The sequence below is a fragment of the Plecotus auritus genome (assembly GCF_963455305.1).
Source record: "Plecotus auritus genome assembly, chromosome: 7".
NCBI classification, from domain to species: domain Eukaryota; kingdom Metazoa; phylum Chordata; class Mammalia; order Chiroptera; family Vespertilionidae; genus Plecotus; species Plecotus auritus.
In genome coordinates, this window is record NC_137774.1 from 41,508,652 (window position 1) to 41,520,670 (window position 12,019).

Genomic DNA, 12,019 nt, shown 5'->3' on the forward strand with positions numbered 1-12,019 from the left:
TATAATAAATAGCTGATATGCAAATTGACCCTCACACCCTCACAACATGGCTGCCTACAACCAAGCCAGCAGGGTGGTTAGTGACAGACGACCAAACGACTGAACAAGCAGGCTGCGTGGGGCGACCAGGACGGCAAGGGTGGGGCAGTTGGGGGTGACCAGGCCAGCAGGGGGGGGCAGTTGAGAGCGACCAGGCCGGCGGGGGGGGGGGCAGTTAGGGGCAACCAGGTTGGCAGGGGGGGCAGTAAGAGGCAACCAGGCCAGTGGGACAGGGGGGCAGTTAGGGGTGACTAGGCCTGCTGGGGGGGGGTGCAGTTGGGGGTGACCAGGCCCCTGGGGGGGGGCAGTAAGGGGTGACCAGGCCAGCGGGGGGGGGGGTAGTTAGGAGCGACCAGGCCAGCAGGGAGGGGACAGTTGGGGGTTACCTGGCTGGCAGCGGGGGGCAGTTAGGGGCGACCAGGCCGGCAGGCAGGTGAGCAATTAGGAGCCAGCATTCCAGGATTGTGAGGGGGATGTCCGATTGCCGGTTTAGGCCTGATCTCTGGAATCGGGCCTAAACCAGCAGTCAGACATCCCCCAAGGGGTCCTGGATTGGAGAGGGTGTAGGCTGGGCTGAGGGACCCCCAACCTTGTGCACAAATATCGTGCACTGGGCCTCTAGTTCTTAATAAGAAACCATGGACCACAAACTCATTTCCGATCCCCAGTGAAAAATCTGCACAGGGCTTCAAGCAGTGGTTAGTGAGCGAAAAGAAAGACCTGGCATCAGAAAGAGCCAGGGAGGTTCTCGAGAAACCAGCACGTGCTCCGGGGATGTGAAGGTGCTGGGGTGAGCACAGGCCCTAAAGTCAGACCTGGGATCCTCCAATATTTCTCTGAGTGGCCTGGGGTGTTGCCTCATGCCCCTCCAGAAGGCCCGGTGTTGCAAATGTTCAAGCAGGCAGAGACCCCGCCATCATGCTTGTTTCCCATGGATGCTTGAGCACCGATGACACTTACTGGCTATGACAGTGCTCTGTTTGTGGGGTAGGGTGAGCACAGAGCATGGCCCAGGGATGGGGGCCCAGCAAACCAGCCTGCAGCCCCTTCTCCAAGAGCAGTAGTTCTCAGTGTCCCTTTCACCTCTGTTCTGAATCCCACTGACCTGTGGGTGCTGACTCTTGGCCCTGATCTTCCCCAGGTGAAAACAGGAATAATGATGAACATAATTGGAGTCTTCTGTGTGTTTCTGGCGGTCAACACTTGGGGACGGGTCATATTTGACCTGGACAATTTTCCTGACTGGGCTAATGTGACTCATATTGAGACTTAGGAAGAGCCACGAGAGAATAACACAGCCCCGCCTTCCTGAGGACTCCTGAAGCTTCTGGCACACCGTACAGCAGAGCTTTGGGGTTGACACCCCAAAGTGACCTGATGATGCCCTCACCCCACAGAGACCCAGGCCCAGGTCCTAGCTGGGGACAGGTGGCGGAGAGCGGGTTTGGAAATTAAGGGAGCCTCCCAAGACGCAGATGGCTTCCATCTTTCCGGGATCATGCCACGAACTCTGGGACAGGCAGCCTGCACGCTGGGTTTTGATGTTCACTTGCTTAGTCTCAGGGTCATCTAAATGGGGACCAGATCCCAGCTTGGGAGGTGAAAAATGACCTTCCAGAGCCTGCACCTCTTGCTGCTGACCTTGAGCTGCCTCAGATCACTCCCGTCACTTGGAAGGGACAACCCAGCCCAGGGACAGAACGTCTGGTCCTGGGAAGCTTCCTGCTGCTGGAGTGAGAGTGGGACTCAGAGCCTCCTGGAACCACCAGGAGTATAATGCCAGCACCCAAGGATGAGGGATTTGAACTGATAACCCTGGATGACATCACCCATGGTACACCACTGGCCAACCAGCTCCCCTCCTTACCTTGCTTCATTGAACTGACAGTTTAGAGCTCTCTAGAGCACCTCCTTCAACTCTTAGGTCCCTTTGTTGTCTGGGTCAACATTCACTGGGATCTCCTGGTTGGGGCCCTCTGGCACCCCCTGTTCTCCCAGGCAGGTCAGCTTGGCTCTTCTGGGAGTTGGTCTTCCTGCCACCCCACACAGCTGAGCTCACACTCCAGGTATGGGCACGATGGCTTCTTTGGGAACACAGTCGGGTATCTAGGTCCTCCCTCACCTGAAGGCCCAGAGTGAATACAGCTGTGAATTGCCTAGAGCAGCATCCCTTTGGAGTTTGTCCTTCTAGAGTTTGAGCTCCCCTGGGGAAAGCCTTCCTTTTGCTGACTGGCCTTCACCGCCATGCCTGGTGGGGACGGAGCATCGCTGAGAATGAGCAGTGCTTGGTCCCTGAGCAGACAGCCCCTGACCATAAGTGAACCTGTATGAAATTGCTGGAACCCTCAGAACCCCTGTGAGAGAGACATTGAGAGATACCCACCCCTTTGCCCAACAGCCCCATTTTATTTCCTTGTGCTGCTTAGAAGAAAGGCCAAAGCAGATAAGTGAGGTCCATTGATGGCGTTTTTCAGGGCGGGAGAAAGTATGGGAACCCAAGGAAACCCCCTCAAGGGCCGAGCATGTGCCTGGTTCCTTGGGTGGGCGGATTCTTGGCCACCACATCTGCCTCCCATAAAAAGGTGCCAGTGCTGACTGGCATTCGAGGGTGGGGAGGGGCAAGTGGATGAATGAATCCTTACTCACCGCCCACCTCCTGTGTCATGCTCCCTGTACCTGGTGCAGCCACCACTGATCTCTTTTGACCTTATCTCACCCACCATTTATCTCAGCAGCCCTATGAAATAGGCAGGTGTTAGTATCCTTGTTTGTCTTTCAAGAACCCTGAGGCTCTGAGAAACCAAGCAAGTCATGTGTCCTCTCACACATCTAGTTAGTTAGTAGCACTTAGGGTTCCAATCCAGGACTTCGGCCTCCGAGTCCACTCCTCCTTTCTCGAGTCATTAAGGGCCGTGGCCTTATAAGGCCTGTGTGGAAAAGGGAGCGGCAAGAGCAAGTCCACCCCAAGGCCCTGCCTATTCAGGGAAGATCTCCCAACAAGAGCCCCTTTCTGCCGCCTCCTCTGAGATGGGCTAAGGACACTGTTGGAGCAGAATGGGCTGATCTTTGCCTGAAGAAGCAAAGCTTTTGATCCATCCTGTCATTTCTGCTTCTACACGGCTGCTTTGGATGTGTCTGCCACACCAGTCTGAGGGCTTCTGAGGACTTTCCCTGCCTGCTGGGTCCAGTGCCAGCACTGTGACTGACCCAGAGCAGGCCACCATAAGTGTCATTGGTAAATAAACAAGTGATCAGTGTGGTTTGTTAGATGTACATTTTGTGGTAATGGTCAAGGTTAGTGAAGGTCATCCAAGGTACGCATTGAAAGAGGAGGAGGACTGGCCAGGCTGATGAGGGCATGTGGTGCGATGGGTGGAGGACTCTACCGGACTCCATGTGCTCCAGGACTGACAAGCAAGCTGGGTGGGCGCTTCAGGAGAGCAGATCCCACGGCTGGGGAGGCTGACCAAAGGCTGTTTCTATACAACTTCTCTTGAAGTTGGTTGGAGTTACACTAACAATGATGGCCAGTGCCAATCAGGATTGCTTTTGGCTACCAGTTAGAGAGAAACCCAGTTAACAGTAGCTTAAACCATAAGGGCTTTTAATGTCTACTTAACAAGAAGTCTGGAGGTAGACAGCTGCTGATATTGGTCCAGCTGCTCACTCAGGCCACCAAGGGCTTGGGCTTTACCATCCACTCTGCCATTCTAAGGGTGTTTTGCCTTTCTCTACTCTCATGCTTGACCTTCATGCTACATACACATCTGTATTGAAGGCAGGAAGAAAGAGGCATGGGGTGGGGGCATGACAGTGTCTGCTTCATCTTTCCCTTTTATTAGGAAAGCAAAATCTTTCTCAGAAGCCCCTACAGACTTCCCTTCGTGTCCTATTGGCCAGAAGCCAATCACTGACAAAGGGTAATTGGAATGCTATTGGAATACCATGAGGCCAATTAGGACTCATCTCGTGGGCTTGGGGAACTGGCCTATGTTTCCTGAAATGAAGAGATTTCCACTACTACAAAACCTGGGTTCTGATAGGAAAAAAGAGGGGGAGCTATTGGGTAGGTGATGTCCATGGTCGGGTGCTATGACGCTTTCAGAGGAGCCCTTACTCCAGGCTGCCTGAGTGGCTCCCTTTCCATGGAACTCAGTAGAAACATTTTCCTGGGAGGGAAGAGAGTACATGGTTGTCTGGTCAAGGGCTTCGCTTCAGCTCTGCTTCCAGTTCCCAAAGACCAGGACTTCCCAGGAGACCCACTGGATTGGGAAGCTAGAGCCTGAGTCATGAACTGAGCTTGGTCCCGATATCTGACACAAGTCAGTCCACTCTCTGGGCCTCAGTTTCTATCAGGAAGGGGCTGGATCAGAGGATGTGTAAGTCCTGTCTCCCTTACCCCATCTGATCCTCCATCTGCTTGGGCCAGATGCAGTCCCCATGCTGTCTCAGGGGGACTCTGTTGCACAGCCCACCCTGTGCCCATCCGGGTCTTAGCCATTTGCTGAAAACCCTTTCAGACCTTTTCCTAAGAACCTATCTTGCCTCTTATTAGTACACTTTGTAAAGAGGTTCAACCCAAGTTCTCTTTAAGACAAGCATGTCAAACTCAAAGGCTAACACGGGCCAAATAAACGAGGCATGTGGCCTGGGGGCCGCGAGTTTGACATGCTTGCTCTAAGGCATCTGGATCAGACATTTGGGCCCAAGCTTGGCTGAACACAGAATCCTAACCAGGACTGCTCTCAACTGTGTTGTCAGGAGCCTACACGGATCCTATGCATGCCAAAAATCAGGACCCAGGGTTCCTTCCCCTCTGATCCCCCAATTGGGATCCTTCCCTGGCCCTCTGAGCTGAGAACTTCCTTAGGGAAAGGCCTGGGCCTCCTCCTGTGGCAGGACCAGGGAGCAGGGCACCTCCTGGGACACGTGAAGTTCTCTCTCCTCCCTATTATCTCACACACCAATGAAAATAATGGATAACGAGGTGTTTGCTCTGGACTCCAAGCAGGGAATCATGTCAGTAGCGCAGTCCAATTCTCAAAATCAATACGGGCATTCCTGGGTAAGGCCCTTAATGGCACATTCCTGTCTGTAGAAATAAAGACCAAATGCTGATCAATTAAGAACCAGACCTTGCATCCTTATCTTACCTAAGAACCCTCTCCCCCTACGCCCACAGCCTCTTAAAAGCTTTGTCCCCAACCCACCCGGGAAGCATTTTTTCATATTAAAAAAAAAATCCATCAAGATGAATCTTCCTCACCATGGGATGCGTTTTCACATTCCTTCACAGAAAGCTTATCATTTCAGGCTGAAATCCTTGCAATCAGATATTCCGTTTCTTTCCCCGGGTGTCGTGATTCAGGGCTCTCGTTCTCACTTCCCAGCCCAAGGAATGTTCTCCTGGATCTGCTTGTCCAAACACCCCCTCCACCCTCAGAGACACAGGCCGTGACCCCTGGCAGTTCCAGAGCAGCATGTAGGCCCTGCTTCCAGCTCCAGAGGGCAGGGGAATACTCAAATTCAATCTCAGAACATCTTATTAGCCTATCAAGAAACTTAAACTAATTAAAAAGATATATATATGTACATATACATATATATGGTTTTATTGATTTTTCAGAGACAGAGGAACAGAGAGAGAGAGATAGTAACATTGATGAGAGAGAAACATCATTGATAGGCTGCCTCCTGCACACCCCCTGCTGGGGATGGAACCTGCAACTCAGGCATGTGCCCTGACCTGGATCAAATGGGTGACCTCTTGGTTCTTGGGTCAATGCTTAACCATTAAGCCACACCCTATGTGCTTAAACTAATTTTTATATTTAAAAAAATATGAGCAGCGTAAAAGAAATGTCAACAGTACAAAAAGTACTTAGACAGGTCCCTCCCACTTCAGACCTGAGGCCTCCCTCCCCCAGAAAGACAGGCACCGTCAGCAGTGCCTTCCACGTCCTCCCAGCGATGGTACACGCCTGTGAGCTTCTGCAATAGGTACACATCCTCTGTTACAGATGGGAGCACACCATACACATTTTCTGCCCTTGTTTCCACCGCCCACCCCATCCCTGCTAAACTTATTTGGAGATCGTTCCATTTCAGGACATATGAAGTTTGACTAGGGTGGGTTCTGTTTTAATGCAATAAATTTTGTTGTTAAACGGAGCCAGAATTAAATGCAGTTCCTGTGTGCAATTCCGTGATGTAGACAACTGTGTCCATTGTGTCAGCAGCACGCCATTTCCATCTCCTTCCCCCCTGAAAGCTCTCCTGCCCCTTCCAGGAACCTGCGCCTTCCCCAGGCAACTACTGTTCTGATTGCTGTTTCCATGGCTTAGTTCTGCCTGTTAAACTTTATATCAATGGAATCCTACAGTACCTACTCTTTTGTGTATGATTAACAAAATGCTTTTGAAATCCGTTCCTGTTGTGGTGTGTATCCATTCATTCCTTTTATTATTGTTGCTAAGGAGTGTTGCATTGTATGGATATGCCGCAATTTGTTTGTTCTCCTTTGATGGGCATTCGGGTTGTTCCAGTTTGGGGCTATTATGAAGAAAGATGTTATTAAATTCTCTGAACAAGTTTCTTTGAGGACATGTTTTCATTTCTCTTGTACATATGTCCATGAGTAAGCCTCACTCATTTTAAGAGCTGCATAGCATTCCATTGTGAATCTATACCATATAAGAAACAAGTGCCCATTTCTAGCCTTTTGCTAATACTGTAATAAACACGTCTGTGTTTACTTCTGTGTGTACCTATGTGAGGACAATACTTTCCTAGAATGAAGTGCTGGCTCAGGGAGTGTGTGTATTTACATACGGGACAGATATTGCCAAACTGCTCTCCAAAGATGTAGGGCCAGGATATATTCTCAACAACTGTGCCTGAGACCTTTTTTTTTTAATTGTAAATGTTTTTCTTCTTTTGTTATTTTATTTTTTAAATTTCTTTATTAAGGTGTTACATATGTGTCCTTCTTCCCCCATTACCTCCCCATCCCCCCCACTCATGCCCTCACCCCCCTGTTGTCTGTGTCCATTGGTTAGGCCCATATGCATGCATACAAGTCCTTTGGTTGATCTCTCCCCTTTACCCCCACCCTCCCCTATCTTCCCTCTGAGGTTTGATGGTCTGATCGATGTTTCTCTGTCTCTGGAACTGTTTTTGTTCATCAGTTTATGTTGTTCATTATATTCCACAAATGAGTGAGATCATGTGATACTTATCTTTCTCTGACTGGCTTATTTCACTTAGCATAATGCTTTCCAGTTCCATCCATGTTGTTGCAAATGGTAGGAATTCCTTCTTTTTTACCGCAGCATAGTATTCCATTGTGTAGATGTACCACAGCTTTTTAATCCACTCATCTGCTGATGGGCACTTAGGCTGTTTCCAAATCTTAGCTATGGTAAATTGTGCTGCTATGAACATAGGGGTGCATATATCCTTTCTGATTGACGTTTCTAGCTTCTTGGGATATATTCCTAGAAGTGGTATTACTGGGTCAAATGGGAGTTCCATTTTTAGTTTTTTGAGGAAACTCCATACTGTTCTCCACAGTGGCTGCACCAATCTGCATTCCCACCAGCAGTGCACCAGGGTTCCTTTTTCTCTGCATCCTCACCAACATTTGTCATTTATTGATTTGTTGATGATAGCCATTCTGACAGGTGTGAGATGGTACCGCATTGTCGTTTTGATTTGCATCTCTCTGATGATTAGTGACTTTGAGCATGTTTTCATATGTCTCTTGGCCTTCCTTCTGTCTTCTTTCAAAAAGTGTCTATTTAGGTCCGTTGCCCATTTCTTGATTGAATTGTTTATCTTCCTTTTGTTGAGTTGTATGAGTTCCCTGTAAATGTTGGAGATTAAACCCTTATCAGTGATAACATTGGCAAATATGTTCTCCCATGTAGTGGTCTTTCTTGTTTTGTTGATGGTTTCTTTTGCTGTGCAAAAGCTTTTTATTTTGATGTGGTCCCATTTGTTTATTTTCTCTTTATTTTCCATTGCCCTAGGAGCAGTATCAGTGAAGAAGTTCCTTTGGCATATGTCTGAGATTTTGCTGCCTGTGGATTCCTCTAGTGTTTTTATGGTTTCCCATCTTATGTTTAAGTCCTTTATCCATTTTGAGTTTATTTTTGTGTATGGTGTAAGTTGGTGGTCTAGTTTCATTTTTTTGCATGTATATGTCCAATTTTCCCAACACCATTTATTGAAGAGACAGTCTTGACTCCATTTTATGTTCATGCCTCTTTTGTCGAATATTAATTGGGCATAGTGGTTTGGGTCGATTTCTGGGTTCTCTATTCTATTCCATTGATCTATATGTCTGTTCTTGTGCCAGTACCAGGCTGTTTTGAGAACATTGGCTTTGTAATACAGCTTGATATCTGGTATTGAGATCCCACCTACTTTGTTCTTCTTTCTCAGGATTGCTGCAGCTATTCGGGGGTCTTTTTTTTTATTCCAGATGAATTTTTGGAGAGTTCGTTCTAGGTCTGTAAAATATGCCACTGGTATTTTAATGGGGATTGCATTGAATCTATAGATTGCTTTGGGTAGAATGGACATTTTGATGATGTTGATTTTACCAATCCATGAACACGGTATGTTCTTCCATCTGTTTATATCTTCCTCTATCTCTTTTTTCAGTGTCCTGTAGTTTTTTGCATATAGGTCTTTTACCTCTTTAGTTTATTCCTAGGTATCTTAATTTTTTTGGTATGATGGTAAATGGGATTGCTTTTTTAGGCTCTTTTTCTGTAAGTTCACTATTGGTGTATAGAAATGCCATAGATTTTTTGGCATTAATTTTGTATCCTGCTACCTTGCCAAATTCATTTATTAAGTCTAATAATTTTTTATAGAGTCCTTAGGGTTTTCTAAGTACAGTATCATGTCATCTGTGAATAAGGACAGTTTTACTTCTTCTTTTCCAATTTGGATGCCTTTTATTCCTCCTTCTTGTCTGTTAGTAATGGCTAGTACTTCCAGTACTATGTTGAACAGGAGTGGTGAGAGAGGGCATCCCTGTCTTGTTCCTGTTCTTAAGGGAAATGGTTTTAGTTTTTGTCCATTGAGTGTGATACTGGCTGTGGGTTTATCATATATGGCTTTTATGATGTTGAGGTATGATCCTTCTATTCCCACCTTGCTGAGAGTTTTTATCAAGAAAGGGTGTTGGATTTTGTCAAATGCTTTTTCTGCATCAATTGATATGACTGTGATTTTTTCCCCCTCAATTTGTTTATGTTATGTATCACGTTTATTGATTTGCAGATATTGTACCATCCTTGCATCCCTGGTATAAATCCTGCTTGGTCATGGTGTATGATCTTTCTGATGTACTGCTGGATCCGATTTGCTAGGATTTTGTTGAGGATTTTGACATCTATGTTCATGAGGGATATTGGCCTGTAATTCTCTTTCATTGTGTTGTCTTTATCTGGTTTTGGTATTAGGATGATGCTGGCTTCGTAGAATGAGTTTGGAAGTGTTCCTTCCTCTTGAATTTTTTGGAATAGTCTGAGGAGGATAGGTTTTAGTTCTTCCTTGAATGTTTGGTATAATTCTCCTGTGAAGCCGTCTGGGCCTGGGCTTTTGTTTGCTGGAAGCTTTTTGATGACTGCTTCAATTTCTTCCATAGTTATTGGCCTATTGAGATTTTTAGAATCTTCATGATTGAGTTTTGGAAGGTTGTATTTTTCTAGGAATATGTCCATTTCCTCCAGGTTGTCTAGTTTGTTGGAATAGAGTTGTTCATAATATTTTTTAACAATCCTTTGTATTTCTGTGGGGTCTGTTGTTATTTCACCTCTATCATTTCTGATTTTATTTGAGTTCTCTCTCTTTGCTTCTTGGTGAGCCTGGATAGAGGTTCATCAATCTTGTTTATCCTTTCAAAGAACCAGCTCTTGGTTTCATTGATCTTTTGTATTGTTTTTTTGGTCTCCATGTCATTTATTTCTGCTCTGATTTTTATTATCTCCTTCCTTCTGCTCACTCTGGGCTTTTCTTGTTGCTCTCTTTCTAATTCTTTGAGTTGTAGCATTAGATGATTTACTACCATTTTTTCTTGTTTTTTGAGGTAGGCCTGTAGAGCTATAAACTTCCCTCTCAGGACTGCTTTCATTGTGTCCCATAGGTTTTGGATTGTTGTGTTTTTATTGTCATTAGTTTCCAGAATGTTTTTAATTTCTTCTTTGATCTCATTGGTAACCCAATCAATATTTAATAACATGCTATTCAGCTTCCAAGTGTTTGAGTGTTTTTGGATTGTTTTTATTGTAGGTTATTTCTAATATAATGCTATTGTGGTCTGAATAGATGCTTGGTATGATTTCAACCTTCTTGAATTTGGGGAGACTTTGCTTGTGACCCAGTATGTGGTCTATTTTTGAAAATGTCCCATGTGCACTTGAGAACAATGTATATTCCTCAGCTTTGGTGTGAAATGTTCTGAAGATGTCAATTAGGTCCATCTGATCTAGTGAGTCATTTAGGATTGTTGTTTCTTTGCTGATTTTTTGTCTAGAGGATTTATCCAGTGATGTCAGTGGTTTATTAAAGTCCCCTACTATGATTGTATTGTTGTCTATCTCTCTCTTGATATCTTCTAGGAGATTTTTTATGTATTTGGGTGCTCCTGCATTGGGTGCATATATGTTTACCAGGGTTATATCCTCTTGTTGTATCAATCCCTTTAGTGTTATAAAGTGGTCTTCCCTATCTCGTTATGGCCTTCACTTTGAGGTCTATTTTGTCGATATAAGTATTGCTACCCCAGCTTTTTTTTCATTTCCATTTGCCTGAAAGATATTTTTCCATCCCTTCACTTTCAGTCTGTGTGAGTCCCTTGTTCTGAGGTGGGTCTCTTGTAGACAGCATATATATGGGTCATGTTTTTTTATCCATTCAGCCACTCGATGTCTTTTGATTGGAGCATTTAGTCCGTTTACGTTTAAAGTTATTATTGAAAGGTACTTGTTTGTAGCCATTTTTATTTTTTGAGGCTGTGTTCCTTCTTACCTTTTTGTTTCTTCTTTTTACAGCATTCCCTTTAGCAATTCTTGCATTGCTGGTTTGGTAGTGATAAACTCCCTTAGCCTTTTTTTTTTTTTTTTGTCTGTGAAGCTCCTGATTTCCCCTTCAATTCTAATTGATAGTCTTGCTGGATAGAGTATTCTTGGATTGAGTCCCTTGCTTTGCATCACTTTGTATATCTGCGTCCATTCCCTTCTAGCTTGATGTGTTTCTGTTGAGAAATCATTTGATAATCTGATGGGAGATCCTTTGTAGGTAACTCTCTGTCTCTCTCTTGCAGCCTTTAAGATTCTCTATTTGTCGATAACATTTGCCATTGTAATTATGGCGTGTCTTGGTGTGGGTCTTTTGGGATTCATCTTGCTTGGGACTCTTTGTACTTGAGTAACTTTTCTTCCCCATATCAGGGAAGTTTTCTGTCATTATTTCTTCAAATAAATTTTCTAATCCTTGCTGCTCTTCTTGTCCTTCTGGCAGCCCTATTATACATATGTTATTTCGTTTTGCATTGTCCCAAAGCTCCCTTAGACTCTCCTCCTGCTTTTTAATTTTTTTCTCTAGTTGCTGTTCAGATTGGGCTTGTTTCTGTACCTGATCTTCTAACTCACTGATTCGGTCCTCTGCTTCTTCTAGTCTACTGTTGAAGCCTTCCATGGTGTTTTTGATTGTAGCTATATCATTTTTCATTTCTTCCTGATTTTTGCATAGGTTGTTGATTTTCTCATCCATCCGGTGTATGAACTGTATGACCATTACTCTAAATTCGTTTTCCGTCCTGTTGCATGCTTCTGTTTCACTTATTTCCTTACTTGGTGATTCCTCCTTTTCTTTCCTCTGGGGATTGCTTCGTTGTCTCCCCATTCTGACTATCACCAGAAGGTTCAGATGTCGAGTTGCAGGAGCCTGGACCATGTGCAGTGGG

The 12,019-nt window shown here is 45.3% G+C and overlaps 2 protein-coding genes across 5 annotated transcripts in view; one reads left to right on the top strand and one right to left on the bottom strand.

Moving 5' to 3' along the window:
- The window catches only part of LOC308254507 (Na(+)/citrate cotransporter), a 49,851-nt gene that overhangs the window by 24,532 nt on the left and 13,300 nt on the right, over positions 1-12,019 (top strand). For 2 of the 3 annotated variants that reach the window (XM_080680608.1, XM_080680609.1), the window contains one exon: positions 1,181-6,628. The exons of the other annotated variant lie outside the window; for it this stretch is intronic. In XM_080680608.1, coding sequence (XP_080536734.1) covers positions 1,181-1,312 — 132 coding nt within the window. In that variant the 3' untranslated portion in view covers positions 1,313-6,628. Of the gene's footprint in view, positions 1-1,180; positions 6,629-12,019 lie in introns of those variants that run through there. 3 annotated transcript variants of the gene reach the window in all.
- Positions 1-12,019, bottom strand: part of LOC308254509 (uncharacterized protein C17orf100) — a 49,222-nt gene that overhangs the window by 8,914 nt on the left and 28,289 nt on the right. The window lies entirely within an intron of this gene.